General features: G+C 32.6%; 1 protein-coding gene across 1 annotated transcript in view; it reads right to left on the reverse strand.

Annotated features, from left to right (window-relative positions):
* Nucleotides 1-7962: 7962 nt before the first annotated feature.
* LOC129228263 (uncharacterized) overlaps nt 7963-20781 on the reverse strand; it is a 29258-nt gene continuing 16439 nt past the window's right edge. Inside the window, exons 7-12 of the mRNA XM_054862933.1 lie at nt 18988-19213; nt 16432-17262; nt 14467-14826; nt 13504-13716; nt 12511-12609; nt 7963-8410 (exon numbers count right to left, since the gene is read on the reverse strand). Of these exons, the coding sequence (XP_054718908.1) occupies nt 8355-8410; nt 12511-12609; nt 13504-13716; nt 14467-14826; nt 16432-17262; nt 18988-19213 (1785 nt within the window). The 3' untranslated portion in view covers nt 7963-8354. The remainder of the gene's footprint in view (nt 8411-12510; nt 12610-13503; nt 13717-14466; nt 14827-16431; nt 17263-18987; nt 19214-20781) is intronic.

A 20781-nucleotide genomic window follows, 5' to 3' on the forward strand; every position in this document is an offset into this window, starting at 1 on the left:
TCATATTGAAATATAATATTATTCACAGTGTAGTTGTGATAAGTAATTAACCCATTATGCCCATATTTCTTATCAGAAAAGTTCTGCAATATGTTTTTTAATGCTGAATTTAACTATAAAAAAGACAAACACACAAAAAAAGGATATTGTACAATGACGGGAATGTAAGCACATGGACTGATGGGAACGTAAAGGAGAATCCACGATTTGACAATCCACGGGTCTTCCCATCAACCCGGCTGCAATCCCCCTTTTATCCACCTTCCGCTTCAACCCGGGGTGAAGCCGGAGTATGCATAAACAGGGCCAAAGAGTTTTTAATACTGCATTCAGGTACCAAACAAGTTAATTATTGCGTTCTTTCTTGCGGCTGGATGTACGTATGTATCTCTCATAAGTCATAACTCAAAAATGATAAGCTGTAGAAGGCTAAATTTTCGCATGTGGGATGTGCGCACGTTCCAGTTGTGCACTTCCCTTTTTGTTTTTGATCGGGTGTTCGAAAAAGACTATCAACTGATTTTTTGTGGCTATTAATTACTTATTTCAATGCAAAACTAATATAGCGTCTCAGACTGACGATCATTTGGTGATAGATTGCAGAATTGGAGACCGTGGAAACAAATGTGAGATGGCGAAACCGTTTTTTTGAGCAATCACATTGCTTGTTGTTCTCATTTGACTGTTTTGAATTCCTATGATTTTATTTTCCTCCCGCCTCCCTTTGCAGCACCACCGTCGACCGGCCTCACGATGTTGCTCCTCTAACGAAAACCGTCTCCAGGTTGCGTCCATATCCTACACACACACGCATACACAAGCACACCTACCCACATAAACACACGCCTACATACACACACACTCCTGATTGCGAAAAACATAATTTGAATACCAAATGTCAAAATTCAAATTAATTTCATTTTGTTAGATTCCCGTTGAACCGACGGTAATTTTAAATTTTTCGATATTTTTAATATGAACCACAGTAATGCAGTCCTTTCTGTATCGCTTCGGCGGAGCTACAAGTTTGAGGCCCGTCGAAATACATTTTGGGGCAGTATTTCTTTATCACAGAAATTGAAAAACATTTATCACAAGCATTTTTGCAACTCCTACGGTGCCCCTATGGTTATGGGGCCTCTCTCGCAATTGAAACATTTGCTATTAAATCCGCCACTGCACGTCAAAACAAACTCGGGTGCAATTTTTAAAAGGTTTTTTCTGCTCAATGTTTATGATTATTTGAAACTCTATTCTTTACGACTATTTTTTGTATTTCCGAGAACACTTGCGTGCCCCTCCTCCCACTCCCTCAATTTCTGAAATTAAACTCTAGTTGTACTTCTGAGTTGTTTAAAACTAACACCATTCATAAAAATAGATTTTTTTTTTTTTTTCAAGATTTATCTATTGTTTAGGAAGAATTTAGAGCATTAATGTAAAAAATGATTAAAGACGTTTTGAATGGTGACATAATTCGGAAAACAAAGGGACTTTTGAATTTTTTCTTCGGAAGTGCTGAAGTAGATTCAGAAACTCTTCCGAGGCGTTGGTGGTAGCGGTTCCGTACTAAAAAAAATAAGCCGAAGTTTAACGTTGTGAAGTAACTCCGAAATCAGAGGGTGACTCCCTAACCCACCCTCGTCGTTTCAAGCATTTCTTAAATATTTAGCGATTATTTATTTTGGTAAAGAAATGTCATTTTGCGTATTTCTTATACTCGTTTCACCTATATTTTGTAATGCGTCATCTTTTTTGCATCATTAATAGCGATCGATTTTTTTTTTCTGTTGTAAGTATATATTTTTATGTATTAATATAAAATCAATGAATAAGTTATTTTCGTTTTCATCATATGTTTAATAATAAGTTATAGAAAAGTTTCAAGGATTTTCTAATATGCAATTTTTTAAATTTCAGAAAATTATTGTTCAATTGAAAAAAATAATTTGAACTTGGTTGTAGTGCTTCATAAAAGATTAAACAATCAAATTGTTCAATATTACGTGTGCAAACGTCAGATCAAGTAATATATGTATTCAGTTATTAACTTGGTGTAAATATTGAGTTTGTTTATTGTAGTTGCATTTTAAGAACCTCGCTCTTTTCATGGCTATTTCTTTTTTCCGCAAAATTTATGTCATTGTTATACATTTTATGAAAAATGCAAACTTTTCTATTCATAAATTCAAATAAGTATAAAAATATTAATATTGTGATTTAATATTGTTATTTATCTGTTACCTTTTTTGTTTAATTTGATGACTAAAAAATGTCTAAGTGCAATCTTTCCGCTTTAATTGCGTAAATTGTTGACGGTTTCATAGATTAATTTTTAATTTGTTTTTGAATGATTAAACAACATAACTGAATGTTTTTTAACTATGTTTAGTTTACCTAAATCCATACATTATTACAATATTACTGAAATCTTAGTTAAATGTTCAATTAAAAAAAATATATCAATCGTTTATTAAACAGTCTCTTTGTTTTTCTTCCTTTTTTCTTTCTTTCTTTCTTTTTTTTTTTTTTTTTTTTTTTTTTTTTTTTTTTTTTTGGCTGTTGTTCTTTGTCTTCCGTCATACAGCAGTCAAAAAAGGAGAAGCATAACTACACCCTATACAGATTGTACGTAGTACGATCCAAAAGTTTGGGGGACAAGCTGTATAAAACATAACCCATAATAGTTCACATTACCGAAGCACATGCACCTTCAAAAGGTCATCATGAGAGACCATGTACTTCTGCCTGTGTTCATATAACTTTTGGAAACACTCGTGGAAGCCATTTTTCGGTACCTTCTGTGATGCAGCTTCATCTTCTCCTGACGGTAGAAAGCGGCGTCCATGCAAATGTTTTTTTCTTGCTGGGAGCAGGTAAAAGTCACACGGAGCTAAGTCCGACGAAATGTTATGCTATTTGTTTGCCATATCAGAGTATTGACTAATCGAACCGTGCATCCTTAACATGGAAGTCGCCTTCTTCCCCACGTTGAAGTTAAAGCTGCAGCGCAACAGTCCTTACAGGAGGTTGCGATAAATATCTTCCAGGAGTCCTTCTAAAAGCTATACGAAGGTTGGCAGAAGTGCATAGTCGTTCAAGGTGACTATTTTGTAGATAGATGTACTTCGGAAATGTGAATTATTTACGGTAAATTTTTATACAACTTGTCCTCGAACTTTTAGATCATACTTCGTACGTATGAGTTTTCAACTTACTATTTCATAACGTTTTTGAGTGACGTAAGTTTACGAGCATGAAGATATCACAAGAGAATTTGCGATAATTAACTAAGGAGGCTTTCAAAATGGATATTTCGATCATATATATGTTCTTAAGTGCATATGCATGTACATATGGGCCGAAAAAACTTGTGAAGTTTAAATTGGATGATCGTAAAATAAAAATTTAATTCGAAATCTGATATTTTATTTTGGGGAAAACAATTCCTTATTCGTAGAAAGGAAGTAAAGTGAAATGAATCAATGATCCTTTAAATCCTGACAATTTATTTCTGTTAGATATTTTTTTTTTTTTTTTTTTTTTTTTTTGCCATCGGCCAACAGCATCGGCCATCGGCCATCGGCAATCGGCCATTTGTAGGAAAACAATCGGCCATCGGCCATCTTTGAACAATCGGCCAACAATCGGCATCGGCCCATCGGCCAAAAAATGCCATCGGTCGAGCCCTAAAAAACATGACTTACTCATTAAATTGGTGATTCTGTCCATGAACATTTCGCTTGTACAATTCAGTTTTCTATTGTCCCAACGCCAAGTAGATGGTATCGCCAAGCGTCACGCTGCTTTGCTTGTTTCCACAATCACTTTTAGCTAAATGCACTATACATCGCAGAATGCTGAAGAAGTTTCTGATACCTGGCTTTAGATACTTCATTTTCTAGAGTGAGTTAGGAAAGGTTTGGAGAAGCATTGAATACCTCGATAAATGATTTTTAATCATTTGGTTACTAAATGCAGTGAAAAAGAAATTTAGGTTCGCTTTGGCAGTTTTCATTAGAACTTAAAGGAAAAATAAGTTCACCCTTTCCTCAGATCTTCCTTTCTTTTTTTTGTAATAGTACATAGTGTAGGTTTAAAAATAAATACAATATTACAATTGATAATAGACATTTTTAAAGTCACAATTTACCGCATATTCTTGCATTCCTATTTTAAAATCTTACTTTTAGCAACACATTTTTAAGTGAGGGGGAAGAAATGATACCATTTCAGGATTCAAAGCTAAAAAATACAAAAGAATTTTTTATCCAAGTTAAAGAAATGTGGCACAACCCAAATTTTGTTGGTTAGTATAATTATTATGATTATTGTTCGCATGTTCTTTATTTGAAAGCAACAATAATTACGTTCTCTATCATTTTCAGAACTTGAAGAAAAGGATTTCTATTACTCTTTGTACGTCCCAGGAAGAGATATGCTATGTGGAGAATTCGAAATTGATAAACAGATGGAAGAGAAGTCAAAAAGAGCAAAAGTGTTATTATTTTAGAGATCTTTTCTAACTTTCTTTCTTATTAAGACGCAAATTACAGCCACAATTTCTTAAAAGTCTTTAACCCCCCAGAATTCGAGTCGTGAGCAAACTATTCTCACTAAGAAAAAGAAAGTTATATCTGATGTTATTGCCATAGAGAAAACTGCTGCTTCCTTTAGCTTCTTGTTAACTTCCTTCGCTGCCCTGGGTATTTCAAAATGATTAGTCTTTGACTGTCGCAAGGGGGGGGGGGGGGGGGCGAGCTAGCCACAGCAACCAAAGTGTGACTGTTTTTCTCCTCACCTGAGTTCTGGTGGATTTTTTTTTTTTTTTGGAATGTGAGGTTATAGTTGTTAAACTTCAGGGAAATAAGTGATGAGTGATACGAAAACAATTCTTACGCGAGAGTTCTGGAAGGTTTTTTTTTCCTTTAGAGAATTAAAAAAAAAGAAAAAAAAAATTTGGAAAAAGATATTACAGCCTCTTAATAACTCAAAGTCCCAAAGGACAAGCTAAAACGTTTGAGTGATTGGTAGTTTGAGTTAGGGGAAGTTTCCAAAACAGTCTCAAGAGTTTGGGACCAAATAAAAACTTTGAGATAAAGGAATATTCAAGTTATAAGCTTCGAGTTATCAAGATCCAACTGTGGATGATAAAACTTCTCTCTGAAGATTAGACGAATTCGGAGGAATTGCAATATTGGGTTTTTTTTTCTTTAACCAGTTAATGCAGTTTGTCATTAAATGTAGATATGTGAGCACACTTGCATTTTATCTATTGGTAAACTGAGAACTGCCTTTCCCCCTTCCAAAAATTTTAATTAAGGACATCCCTGTATGTTTCATTGGCCAGTGTTTCACAGTAAATTAAAAATGGTTATTACAAAAATGTAACTTGGATTTGGGGGCTGAGCAAACTGTAACATGAGTTAAATATTTAAAAATACAGTCCAACCCCGATATCTTGAACCTCCTTATCTCAAAACAATTCATGTCTCAAAAAAAAAAAAAAAAAAAAAATGCCCTGCATTTTCCATAAAAACTCCTATATATTTTCAATAGCCATCTCAAAATTTATTTTTCAAAAAACTTGATATGTCGAAATTTTTGCACAGAAGCAAGTTTGAATTGTCATTTCTCTTTGGCAAATTTTGCCATAAAACCATTTTAAGACACAACTGCTGGAAGTTTTCCATCCCTTTTCTTGGAAAAACGACAATAGGGGATCAGGACAAGATAATAGGTGAGTGTGGCTGTGGGCATGAAGGGGGATCTGTAGTTCTTTTTATCTCAGTATTTTCCACAGGGTTTAGAATCTTTGTGCTTTTTTTTTTTTTTTTTTTTGAACCTGTTGTCCTATTTGAGGACAGGGAGGTCGATTTTTTGTCAGTTTTCAAGCGAAAACTGAAAATGCGTTCGTCATTTCCCTCACTCTGCTTCTTTAACACTTATAAAATGGCTGCCAAAAAGTTTTTTAATGTGGGGGGAATTATTTAAAGATAAAGTTAGAATTTTTTAATTTTTAGATGAAAAACAAAAGTTGAAACCGTTGTTCAAAATCTCATCCTGTACAGTTTCGACAATCATAAAAGGTCAAATCTAGTAAAATATTAAGACTTAACTTTAATCGTAATTCAAAGCGATCCTATAGTACACATAGCGTATGTGTGCGTAATTATGAGTTACTTGTGTAATTTTTTTAAAACCTTGTTAACTTGAAAACTCAATACCTCGAATATTTTTCCCCGATCCGAGAGATTCGAGATGTTGAGGTTGTAATGTATGTAAACCACATTCCGACATTTGTTCAAGATGAATGGGATAGTTTAATACCATTAATTGCTGTTGTTTCAACAATACTAATTATATGTACAGCTATAAGTTTGTTTTAATTAATATATTACTTTTATAAATACTTAGCTGCATTAACAAACAGATTTTTAACTTCCGGAGATTTCAGCAAGAATATCTGGACAACGGGTTTTCATAGTCAATTTGCAGGAATTTGAAGCGAAAAATTACAATTTGGAGAGAAGGGCGAAATTTGTCTGAAAATTTTCATTTTTTATCTAGTTTTCATTAACGTTGTATAGACAGAAAAGCAGAATTCACTATTCAATTGATTGAAATATTTCTGCCCTATAGGCACTACTTTCAAGATCAATTCTCAAAGGAAATTTTCAAACTGGCATTCTCATCATCCTAAAAGAAAAGCTCTATCGACTCATCTTGATCATAGTTGGAGAGCTTCCCTCACTTTTGAACTTGGAAGAATCCTTGGGCTGCCATAAAAACAACAAAATGCTTGCACTTCAAGCAAAAATTGTTCTGAGAAATGCTAAAGTTCGCTATGCCAAGCAAAGATTCTCCAAGAGTTCAAAATGGCGAAGGGAACACAGATGTACTTTCTTCGCTGCCATAGCAACCGATAGAAGATTTGTATCTTCAGTACGAACAACCGGACAGAGAGATTTGACATTAGCCAACAAATAAATAAATTTTGATCATCAACATAATACAGAAACTCCATTGTGAACCTTTCAGAATTCTTCTCCAGTTCTCTTTTGGTCCGGCAACATAATCTTTAAATCCTTATCGAGTTCTTATCCAGGCAATACTTCCATATCTTATTGTATACTGCTTCATGAAAAGTGATAGTGGCGGGATTGATTTAGGCAAGTAGGAGCCCATGCACAAACAAAAATTGGGTCTCCTCAACCCAACAAATATTTACAATTGTAAATTCAAGGCTTTTTTCACAGGGGGCCGGGCCATGCCATAGAATGCCTTGCTCCTCTTACACATTGTAACATTGTGACTTTTCCATCAGTCGGATGTCTCCATGGATGTCGGCAGGGGGTTGCACTTGCACCCACTGGCATTTAAATTTAAAAAATATATAATTACTTAATATTTTATAAAGTAAAAAATAAATAAATAAAATTTAATAATAAATAAATTAAAAATTAAATTAATTTTAAACAAAGGATGAACTACAAAACACTTTATCTACAAAATACATCACAAAAAAAATTAAAATTATGTTCATTGTTCATGTCAATGACTGCCGTGCTAAGCACAAAAGTCCTAACAGCACGTTTTTTAAAAAATTGAATTATGGTCACCAGGTGGTTTTTTGTCACATATGTTATTGAAACATAGTGTTTTATTGTCGTTTGTCAATGGAATATTTTTTTTTTTAATCTGAAAAAGTTACATTCGAATCAAATACATGGAGGCATAAAAAATATAATTTTTCATTTCGAACTTGGCTACAGATAAGACTTTTGCCCAAAGCAGAGCGGCATAGTGAAAGGATTATTGTCCATCATTAGAATTGAACACTTTTCATCAAGATATTTCCCTCCTCCTTGATTTTTTTTTAACTTCTTTTTATTTAGTGTGTTTAAAAATTCGAAAGAAAAGAAAATGCCAACACACAAAATTTTAAATAAATGTAGTTCTTCTTTTAATGGGCCATAATTATTACAACTAAAGAGAATGTCCGTAAATATATATTATATATAAACAAATGTTCACGTGGAAGGCCATATGTACATAAAATAAATGAGTATATGCTGCCCAAAGGGCACCACATTAAGCTATTTGTACAAAAAAGGAAAAGAAACAGCACATTAAAGCTCACTCTGAAGACTATATGTTTGTACACAACAGATCAATGACAGTTTGAAAAAGGTTTTCTTTTTCCAAAATAAGATGTGTGTTTTATTCTGCAGCTATAAAAATAATATTCAGATTATGACTGGTGCAGTACTGCATAATAATGCTCATCTTGTTCTCAGAACAATTACATAGTAATATAATACAAGATGAATTTCCAACCCACATGAGCTAAGCTACTTGCTTGTTTTGTTCTTCAACAACTGATACAGCATACCTCTTTCGATTGCTTCTGAAAGAGCAAATAGAAGACATTAATCAAACTTTCGAAGAAATAACTATACAATTGTTGTAATCAAAACCATCAAACATCAGTTTTCTCAAGAGGGTCGATCCAAACGTAAGGTTCTCATCACTTTTACACAAATACAGCACCGTGTATTTATTCTCATTCAAAGTTACATTGTTGGAAAGAACGTTTCTCTATTTTTATACATAATCGCTATTTTTTTCTGTGCATTATTGTTGATGGTGAACTTAACTTCTGTATCGAATGTCACAGAATTCCACCGCCAGAGTGGGACATGACAGTCAACAAACCACTCCATTCTTGATTGCAGTTTGGAGCTCGAGTGTAGAGACTGCCACTTGATTCCTTAGTTTAAGGAACACTTGGATTTCCAACATTTTAGGAACGACGACAAAGTCAAAAAAAGGGGTGAAATGCTTCCTCAACGGGTTGGCGGTGGAATTCTGTGACACTTGATACAGAAGATGTAAATTTCAATGAGAATAGACAGTGCTAAATATTTGTAAAATTGATGGGAACCTTACTTTTGGATCAACCCTTGTAATAATTTTATCAGTTTATGTTATACAGTGGACCCCGGTTAACTGAATCAATTGCTTTCATTAATCAAATCATCAAAAACAGAACAAAATTCAGCTATATTAAATTAGCCACTTTATTGAGTCAGGCACTTTATGGAATTAACACTGTTTAGAACAAACGAGATTCATATAAGTGGCAGCCACTGTATTATTATTTTTAAACATACAAAAAGTTTTGTGTTTTAGTGGACCGGTGAAGGTACAAAAATTACTCTTGCCAGGTTTATATCTGTTTGAAAATACAAAGAGAGTTTGATACTATGAAAACTTATCATGATTGTTATTATTGCATGAGTTGATATGGAATATCTGACACTTATATTTCTCCCCACAATCTTTAATGCTATTATTGTTCACATAGCTACTGGTCACAATTTCAGCGCCTTCACTCTGATGCCTTTATCTAATTAAGTTCATTACATTGAATCACTAGAGAAGCCAGAATTACCTTCTGTGTTTTTTTTAATTAAAACTGCTTACATGCATATAAACTACTATATTAGGACAAGCCATAACGTTTAAAAATCAAGGCCTCGGGGGGGGGGGTGTTTTTACCCCCAAAACCCTTTGCTGCACCACTGAATTGAATATTTTAAATAAGTAGTTTTAATATGATGCCTGTCCAAAAAATAAAAACAGCATGAATTCAAAAAAAAAAAAAAAAAAAAATTAAAATTTTAAGTTCTTAAATACATTACTAGAAATTAGTAGTAAATCAATAAACCAACTTTTAAAAAAATATATTTTTTAAAGAAGTTTTTTATTTTGTAAAAATACTTTTTCCTGAAAACCAATCAAAAACAAAATAAGGAAGTACTAATCTTTTAGATTTTATCCCCCCCCCCCATTGACATTTTCTAACTTATGAACTAAAATCAAGTTCAAAACAAAATTAATACATAGATAAATTTTTTTTTCAATTAAAAAAACAATCCAGCCTAGTTTTTTTTTTATTTTTTTTTATTACTTTTTTAAATAACTGACAATTTTCAAAAGAGTTGAAATATTTATATGATGCAAAAGGATTAAGGGGATGTTGATAAAACGAAAAGCGCAGGGTGTGGATGCCCTTAATTACTGTTATTACTTTGTGATGTTGCAATATGAAAAGTTGAAAAGTATTAGAATTCTGTCAGCATCAACTTTGGAAAATTTTACTTCTGTCCAGAGAAAACTGAAAATTATATGTATATATATATATGGATATGGTTCGAAAAATATAAATTTCTGATTTTTAAAAAAAATCTAACACATATTATCTATGTATCTTGAACAGAAACTTAGTCATATTATTTTCATTTAAAATTACATTAAACATTTTTATAAAAATGTACAACTACATGAAGAAAGTCAAAAAAAAAAAAAAAAAAATCACATTTTACAACACATAGCTTTCAAAGAATTAATTTGACATATTTTCTGCTTTCATGCCAATTAACCAAGTTGTATAGTAGTTTTCTTGCTAGGCATTCTAATTAAATTATAAGCTAATGTTTTTTTTTTTTTTTTGCTACATCAAAGTTTCATTCATGTAAATATTAAATATCCAATAAATTACTAGATGACACAAATAAAGAATATTGTTGCCTCAGAGCAACAGTACGACATCTAATCCCAAGAATAACACTAAGATATCTTACTGTTGCTCTGAGGTGATGATATGTACTTGGTAATCCAGAAAGGCAAGTTCTGTTTTCAATGTCTATCACAGAATAGCTACGCTTATTAGTTCAAGTATGCACATTCTTCCAGCCAATTCAGACAAGATTGCTGACTTACATGGCACTTGTTTAGTGAGACTTTGAAAAGCTTAAAATAATGGACCCCGTAGCATAAGAAACAATACAATCCTCGGATTTCTAAATGCGAGGAATACCAAAGCTTGTGAAATTCACAGATAAACTCATAAAGCTTACAGATACAATGCAATGAGTGACTCCATAGTCAGAAGGGGAAATTTTGATCCACCATTCCTATCAGTTAGGATCTCATACTAAGTGAACTTTCATCTTCTTAAGTATCTGAAGTTCATTCTTACAAGCAATTCACGAATTGCAGGCGGCATTGAGCTTCAACAAGAGTACTTAAACAGTTGTGCTACGATACAATGCCAAACAATGCCGGTACAGGGTTGATAGTGAACTCAAGTAAAATTTTCTGTGGACAGCGTGAAATTTTCGGAAACTATGAGAAAGCTCAACCTCTACCCCCCCCCCCCCACACACACTGTAAAACCCTTCAATATGCGTACAAAAATCATTGAAAAAAAAAGAACATTTTAAAAGTTTTTTTTTTTAATGATTTTTCAGTTTAAGAATGTGTTATCAGTCCAAAATTTTTGGAAACGGCAACCAAATATTTTTGGATTACAAGCAAACCTAAAAAATAATCTGAACATGGTACTTCATTATTTAACAAAAACTAGTTCCAGTGGCGCAAAGAGGGGGGGGGGGGTGAAAATACCACCCAAACCCATTGGTTTTAACAAAAATGCAAATTCTAATACAGTAGCTTATGCATATGAAAGGGCTGTTCTGATCAAAAAAACCCCTTCAGAAGATGTTTTTAATAAAAAAATAAACCCTTCAGGAGGTATTTTTGATTAAAAAAAAAACCCTCCAGAAGATATTTCTGGCTGCGCTAATGACTAGTCTCAAATAATTGTTTCCTTTTTTTGATGTTGCTAAATGGAATTTGTTTTCTGGATTGCCTGATTTTACCGATCAAAAGTTGTATCATAAGATAGAAATGTAATACAGCAGACCCTCATTTTACGCGGGTTTATTTTACGCTGTTTTGATTATACACGGTTTATTTTACGCAGATGCTGAAATGCAAACAGATAAAATTTTCCCCTCTTTCAAAATCCAAACTCCTAAAGATTGCAGATTAAGTGTAATTAACTGCATTTTTGCGTGCTAATAATCGAGCTTGGGCCACTGGAGACATTTTATGCGATTGGTTCCAGAGCTCTTTTCAGAAGTAAAGTTATTAAACTCACACAGTTCAGAACTCACTGGAAGAACTTTTAGGAGTGACAAAGGAGGCCAAAACCAACGAGGATACAGAGGTCGATGACGCACAACCAAAAACATTCACATTGAAAACTTTGAGCTATTCCTAGACAATAGAAATGATATTTCTGATTTGTTAGTGAAGGAAGATTCTATCATGGAAATAACGCAAGTGATCATGGGTGCGTTAATGCTCTGCAAAGAATTAGAGAAAAATTCTTAATGACTGCCAAAAGACTATTATAGCCAGCTCCTCTTTATAAACAGGACACGAAATTAATTTATGTTTCTTTATGCATGTAGTGCATAAAAGTCGATATAACTACACATTAAACTTATTTTACCTATGAGTTATGTTATCTATGGAACCAAACCCCCAGACTAGTATAAGGTCTCAATTTACGCGGTTTCGATTTACGCGGCATTTCCGTGGAACGTAACCCCCGCATAAAATGAGGGTCTACTGTAATATATTTTCATTGCATACCTGTGTTTTTTGAAGGTACAGAATTTACTTCCTCTGATAAAGTTTCTGGTGCAGTAGTTTCTTTAATACTTTCAGTAGAAGACAAATCTAATGGCACTTCTGTAAAGCAAAATTAAATGAACATTAAAAAAAAACACCTTAAATTATTCTCTTATTCTTCAACAGACAGTAAATGCTTCACCATTTTAAGCAAAAAATCTACAAAAAGGATAATGTATCGGCAAGAAATTTGCACTCAACTATTTGAGGAACAGTTGAATGCAGGAACAGTTCTCATTGGTGTCTCGAACCAGCTTGAAAATTTCCCCAGATTCTTTCCAAAATTCACATTTTCATTAAAATCTTTAAAGTCCCTGATAGTTCCCATTTTGCCTGGTATGTGGACGCCCTTTGCTCCAGTGTAAAAATTTCATCCCGTCAGCAATCACTCTCAATCGGTGATTCAGATTCAACTCTGACATTTTAAGAGCGCACATAATTTTCATTTATGCGTGTGAAGTTTGGGGGGAAAAAACGCAAATGAAAAAAAAAAACGAAAAGATTATCAAAAATAGAAAGAGAAAAGGCTAAATTTTCAAATAGAGACGATTAATTTGATAAATCAGGGAGAATAGTGAACAACACTGAGGTCTGCAATGCAGTGAGTTGGAAATAACAGTGCAACTTAAAAAAAAGTCAAACAGAACAAGTCTAAAAGGCACTGCTTCAAAAGCTTGTTGCAAACAAAACAAGCCCATGGTGGAAAATTGAGAGAATATTGATGTAAATTCATGGTTATGGAATGGTCCAGTAATTAAAGCATATTTCTCAAACACTCAATTTTTCTTTTTTAAGTAAAAACTGAAGGAAATTTATAGAATTTCTTTTCGTCTCGACCTCCATCTTGGAAATTTTGTTGAGACGGAAGGTCTTGCACCCATGATTTTTGTATATATAGATATCAGTTCTAATCCTAATTATTAATGCAAATCAAGACTCGACAGAGGTACTAACCTGTAACGGTGGGTTCAGAGGGGATAGCATTTTGCGCTATCCCATACGTTAAATAATAAGGGTAGCACTGAGGATAATATTGCAAATAAGATGCCATAGTATTGTTACACCAAGCAGAAGGTTTTTTACATATGCTTTCATCCACATCATGAATAATGTAGTCAGGCCCATTTTCTTCGTTCTTTTCAGAGTTGGTTTTATTGCACAGGTGTTCTGCATTGAAAAAATAAATTTTATTAAAATTATATCAATTAAAATATTAATGGATTTTAATCACTAACAGCTAAATAATAAAAAGATAGCATAGCACTAAGCCATGTGTAATTAATAAAAGCAACAAGGATCTAATTTCTAAGTTATGTAAATAAAATCAATGGTTTTAATTTTGGATTTATTTATTTATTATTATTATTTTTAATTATTACATTGTTCCAAACTTATTGAAAATACTAAATCATATTTATTTGGAATAATTACACCATCCTCCCCTTTCATATCCATCTTCAGAAATTACACAATGTACTTTCGAAAAGCAAATATTTGTTAACAGAGCAAATTATTTTATAAACCTTTCTCATATAAAAAAAAAATTCCTTTAAAAAAGTACGGATTTTTTTTTTTTTTTTTTTTTTTTTTTAAATTTATTAAATACAAACAGAGAAACTCCCTAGTCCACAAAATATGCCACACTTTGAGGTGGAGGGGGTTAAGGGGGGTTGTGAAATTATGAGTGTGTGACAAAGAAGAGAGAGGGATAACAAAAACCGTGACATCAAAATTTTTTAATACAATATAAGTTTTATGAAAAATAGTGTGACATGTGACAAAAGGAAAGGAGAGAATAAGGTGAAGTATGAAACTTTGTGACAAACAGAGGAAGGGATCATATATGTAGAAAAAAGTGCAATATTTATAGACAACCCCAATTAAAACAATAAAATATAAAGCTATATGCTAAACTACCTTCTAAAGAGTATTCTTTGGTGCATTTGGGTAAAGCACAAGGATAAGGAAGATTAATATATGCATAAGAAGTTTGATCTCCAGAACTTTTGCACGGTGAGCAATCGCTGCTTTCCTTTAAAGACTCGACACAAAGTTGCTGCTCCGAATTAATTCCATCACTACACTGTGTTTCTTCTGCAGGCTCAGCGCCACCAGGTAACGACTGATGATTGGAAGACTCTGGGGCACATTGCTTACATGCAAGACAACCCATTTCTGAAACCATAGACTTATCATAGCATTCAGTTTTTGCTTGACTTTCACAGAGGTCAGAGTCAGTGGAATTGCTTTCTTTTGATGACAAATCAAGTGGAATATCTACGAAACAAAGAAATATTTAATGAAAGCTTTATCACAAAATCTAACACTAAAATAAAAATAATGATATTTTGGTCAAAAATGCTGCGCACATAATCCTTTTTATGACATTTACTTCATATAGAACCAAAATAAACGGCTGGCTTAAGTAAGGGCAGGATTTTGATGACACTTGATTTTAAAAAAAAAAATCTTTTTTGGACTAATCTTTTTAATTTTAAAGACAATTTCTTGAATTACTTTTTCTGTCACATTTTAATGTTGTCAAAAACAATGAAGAATAATAGTAATTATAAAGTTAATTTTGTTAATAAAGGTAACAAACTAAATTATGTAAGCAAAGATTTGTGTAGTTTTGACACTTGAAACTTTTTAAATAATACAGATTTTTGAAGCACCTTTGATTCAAGTCAAGTCATCAATTTAAAAGTGTTTTTTAGAGTTTTTTTCCCCACTGCATATACCTGTTCAAAACTGTTTTAAAATTCAAGCACGCAAATTTGCAATATTAAGAGTAGATTAACAGTAAATAAAAGCTATTCTCTTTATGTGCAATATGTTTATATTACAAAGACGGTGAATACTTTTTTTTTGTTTTGTTTTTCGGTTTGTTTTCTAAAGAAGGGTAGGTAACAGGAAAATGTTTTAAATTTCAAAAAAAATTTACCTTAAATTTCAAGCCGAAAAAACTTTAAATAAAATATAAAAAATGTTTTTGAAATTTGAAGACTTGTGTGTTCAAATCTGAAGCCATGTACCCGGCCAGTGGAAGATTTACTATGCCACAATTGCAAAAGCCCCCCCCCCCCCATGACATAGGGACCCCAAGGGGGAATTCAAAACGACACATACAAAATGCTTTACGTAATTCTGTTCTATCTCTAAAGGGTCCCCAAGCCAGTAAATCCAATAGTGTATCTGGCTTAGTAGTATAAACTAAACTAACTGACCTGTGCGAAACATTTGCACTTTACATCTTTAATTTAAAAATCCAATTTTTTACGACAGTTTTTTGAAGTACAATGAGAATTATTTTTCTAAACATTTAACAATGTGAATTGTTTGCTTATTTTTTGCCAATGGTGTAGGAAAGGAAAGTAAAATTATTCCTTATAGTTTTGAAATTTTATGAAGTGTTAGGGAAGCGAACAACTCAGTTCAGCGCTTTTAAGATTAATTTCTTGAAAAACAGGCAAAATGTGGGGGGATGAGGGTCCCCCCAAAAGCAGTGAAAAAAAAAATGAATAAAATTCTGTTGAAGAAGAAAAAAAATTAATGTCCTGGATTTGAGCTTGCACCCTATCTATTATTAGCAGGACACCCCAACCAACAGAACAAATGCATCTTCATCTTTCAAACGCTGTTAATGGAAGTAAGGCGTAAAAAAAAGTTTTTTTGACAAAAATAATAATTTCTTTAGACCGTGGGTTTTTTTTTCCTCATTAGATGGCACGATAAGCTTTAAAATGAAGAGTAAATCATGGAATTTGATTAAGGAATAAGGAAGATCTCGCCTAGTGACAGAAAAACAAGATGGAGAAATAATATATTTGGTTCGGAACAGTTAAAAAAGGAAAGAAACAAGATTAAAATAGCTGCATTTACCTTTAAGTGGACTTTTGGAATCAGTATGAGACACTGGAGACAATGAATTGGGTGAATTCTTGACTGGATATGAAGTGTTGGACCATTTGTTCCACTGCTTCAGCAAAGGGCTACTGGAATGACTTACACGAGACTGATAACATGGACTTTTTACACGAGATTTACTATGAGTCAAGGCACTCTTATGGTTAAGCACTTCTTGTTTGTCATTGTACAACTGATTAGGAGAATTCTTGCCTCCTATGCAGCATATATTTTTAGAGGCACTGTCATCCATATAGCTACTCTCAGATTGGGCACTGTTGGCTCTAGGCTCGTACTTGACCATGCAATGATCTGAATCACAATTTTGCTCACCAAGTTCACTCACTGAGTTATGGTTGCCTGCAATATCTCCTCTAGAATCCAACTTGGAGGAACGTGAATTAGAAAGAACCGGGGACACGTAACCTTCACTCGTTTTGGATGAGCAATCGTCCATTTCAACAGTCTCCTGGCCATCTGCAACAGGAGGAGTCCAAGAATAGCTGCACAGCAGCAATCCTTGCTGATCGTTTTCTGTAAAGTCATACTCTGAGTGCAATTTAGGCTTTTTCAGTACTAATGAATCATGATCCAAGAGTTTGTTGGCAACTGCCACTGATTCATCAGCTTTCTTTTTCTTCTGAGGCGAAGCAATCACAAATGATCCATCATTTATGCTTTTTTTCTTGTGTTTGACTTTTTTAGAAGAATTTGAATGTTTTGGCAAGTCATTTGACTGTACCCATTGGCACTTGGATCCAGAGCCACTGTCTTGTTGAGCATCAAGTTTAAGTACGAGACGACCTCCTAAAAGAGCAATATTTTTAATGTATAAAAAGCAAATTATATTACAGACTGGCAGTACAAATATGTTTAAAAAAATATAGAAAACTGCAAAATATTATTAGTTATAAGTATTTTAAGAAAAACGGAAATAAGTGTAAACAACATTAGTTCGCGTAAAACACAGAACTTCATTAAACCCAAAATTTATCAATTATAATGATCACATATAAATAGAAGTGATTTTTTAATACTAAAAGTACTATACCTACATGTGACATGTACAAATGAATCACAAAGAGCACATCATAAAATTAATACAAGTTGAATCTGAAGTTCTATACAGGTTAAGGTTTTAAATGATTGGCATTTTTAATGCTTTAGATTGGTAGCGGCCAACCTTTTTCTATCCGAGGGCCGCATCTCACATTAAAACAATTCTTGCGGGCCAGAACATGTGTAAATTTTCTTAAAATATTTAAATATTTTGAGAAAATATGGAAAAGGAAATAAAAATAAGAACCAATAACTGTTGTTATCATTGCTATACTTCTTTTATTAAATGCATGTGTTTTTTATTCAATCCAAATTCATACATTGTCATTAATCAGGCTTTTAAATTTATAAGTTTAAAGAAAACATCAAGTCACATGGATCACTTTCAAGGGGTAAATGTGGCCTGAGGGCGCAGGTTGGGCACCACTGCTTTAAATGGAAGGGAAGGTGAGTTGAAAGGAAGATTTTGTAGAACGACTGATTAATCAGACACAGGCGTAAATTTCATTATTATTGTTTTTGGTGAGAATGACTTGTTTTCGATTAATTTATTTCAGTACTAAGTGTGAAAATTTTCTCAAATATCAAGCAATGGAATAAACTTACTATATAAAGCAAAAGTGCTTCCTCCGTTTCTTGGTCAAATGGCAAAGATTTTGAACCTCTTCCAGCATGGTGGTTACAAAAAGACAACAATTTCAAAAAATTCTAAAGTTGTTTTCTTTTAAAATTGTTGCAGAGGTAGTATTTTGTTCTTTTTAACAATTACTAGTCGCAGCACTACAAAAATGGCTTTTTCTCCTGGTAAATTTCATGTTTAACAACAAATTTTGAGTTCAAAAATGGATGTTTTTGTAGGATTCAAAATTTTCTAATTTGCACTAAAACAGTAAACTATTTTTCTTCATTCACGCAGAGGTGTTCAATCATATTTTTGTAAAAGATTCAAATTCCTTTTTGAGTGCATAAACACTGCCCTAGGTGGGCTGTATGAACAAATAGAGACACCAACCATGCAAGAGAAATTCATTAAAAAAAATTTTTTTTGGATTGTAAAATCTATGGATAGCTGATCAATTAAATATATTCATAGTGCTTTTCATTCTTTTTCAAAAATTTTAATGACTTGCATCAGAAGGGGTTTTAAACTGCAAATTGTTCTCTCTAAAATGAGAGGTTTTGCTACAAAAATCTCAAAGACAGCATTATTAAATTCAGGTGAACACAATAAATGCACGAATACATAAAAATATGAACAAAAAAATATCTAACCTCTTTGAGTCATTTAATTTTCTTCCACATATGTTCATATGCATTATATAAGCATGAGTTCTATAGCTGATATAATAAACCATAATTTTATGGCTAATATATACTTCAAACAGTTTATAGCATAGAAGTTTCAGTGAAAAATAACGAAAAGACAATCAGTATCAACAAATTTACAGTATGAAAAGAAAAACTTTAGCTTACCTAAAAAAAAGTTCAAACTTCCAACTGTTGATGAGGCTATGTTTTCACTTTGGCTGCCCACTATTCTAGTTTCAGGCACAGCTCCACAATGATCAGTGACTCTGGTATTTGCTAAAAAATTAATTGGTGCTGTTTCTGTGTGTTGTTTTGTTGGTGCTGTTTCAGTATTTTCAGACGTAATGGCTTCACAAGATGTTTCCTTTTTTTCCTCTTTTTCTACAAAAGGCTACATGAAAAATTTAAAAAATAAATAGAAATTCCTATGGTTCTAGAAATAAAAGTACATAGTACAACACAATAGCTTCAACAAAAACAAATTTATCTCATCAGAGAGAGTACGTAAACAAACAGTAGATAAATTCTCTTTATCTACCAGTTTGTTGGCTTTCTCAGCTTCAATGAGATGACATCTACCTTAAGCTCAGTTGTTCACTATTCCTGACTGAGAAGTTCTAATAAGAACGAAACTGCAGTCTCAGGATGTGATATCCGAGCTGTCCGGTATATTGTATGTAACTCAAACTTTTTTTTTTGCTTTTCCTATGATTTTAGAATTTACAATACATTGATAAACTTTAATAATATTTTGACAGTTTCGAATTTTTCAACATCATTTATAGCCAGGGTTGGTTTTTTTGCCGGCAAAAAGGTTTTTTTGCCGGCAAAAAGGTATTTTTGCTGGGACAGTGGAAAAAACTATGGCAAAAATGGAAAAAACCGGCAAAAATGGAAAAAACGGCAAAAACCTAATTGCAAATAAAGTAGCATTATAGTGTTAATCAAGAAATAGTGACAATATAATATAAATAATGCACTTTAATATTTTAGTTATGTCTCTCCATGTTACTTCTAATTTATAAGCTGAAAAATAAATAAAAAACAAATGTTGGGATTGCAAAACTTAAGATTTTAAATGTTTGCTAAAACAATTTTTTCAGAATGAGCCAATTCCTTCAATGCTAAAACAAAGACTGTTTACTTAAGCTTAGTAAATTAATAAAAAAATTGAATTCTAATTATATATATATATATACATATATTTAATTAATCACTTTTCTTTTTGATCTCACTAAGATTTTTAAGTTATTTAATTAATAACAGAATATGTACTTGAATATAGAAAAATATTAACTTTTCCTCACTAAAGAAATAATGCATTTTTTCTCACTTACTGGGAAAATGGATAGCCAAGAGAAGAATTTAAAAAGAAGAAAAAAAAGCTGATCAATATGTGCATTCTATATTCACTCTACTTTTTAGTGATACTAGCTCACTCTACAGAAAATGGCAAAGCCTTTTATCAAAATCTTTTCATGCTTTTACTTTTATGTAAAAGGAAAAAAATCTGTCCGTAAATTGTTAACACAAAATCTATTTTTACCACTTTGACAAAAACTGGCAAAAACCTATTTTTGCCGGGCGGTAAAAACCGTGGTTTTTCCCTTGGTTTTTTCCACCTCCGGCGAAAACTTGCCAACCCTGTTTATAGCTACTTTTATCTTTAAACTTCAATGATTCCAAACAGATAAAACCAATGCAGACATTAAAACAGTCTTAGACAACTTGCTTTTCCCCTTTTGTATATTTATTTATTTTCAATAGAACTTTTTCCTGTTTTAAATTTATTTTCTTTTTTTACCTTTTTCAATCAGAACCAAAGACATAAAAATAGCCTTCCAATACGGACATTACCCTGCTTTCTCCTAGAACATATGGTAATAATATAAGGGTTGACCAAATGAAAAGTGGACAAGTCGAATAAAAATAATACTTTTAATATAAATCAAAAGAAAT

The sequence above is a fragment of the Uloborus diversus genome, chromosome 8 (assembly GCF_026930045.1).
Source record: "Uloborus diversus isolate 005 chromosome 8, Udiv.v.3.1, whole genome shotgun sequence".
Lineage (NCBI taxonomy): Eukaryota > Metazoa > Arthropoda > Arachnida > Araneae > Uloboridae > Uloborus > Uloborus diversus.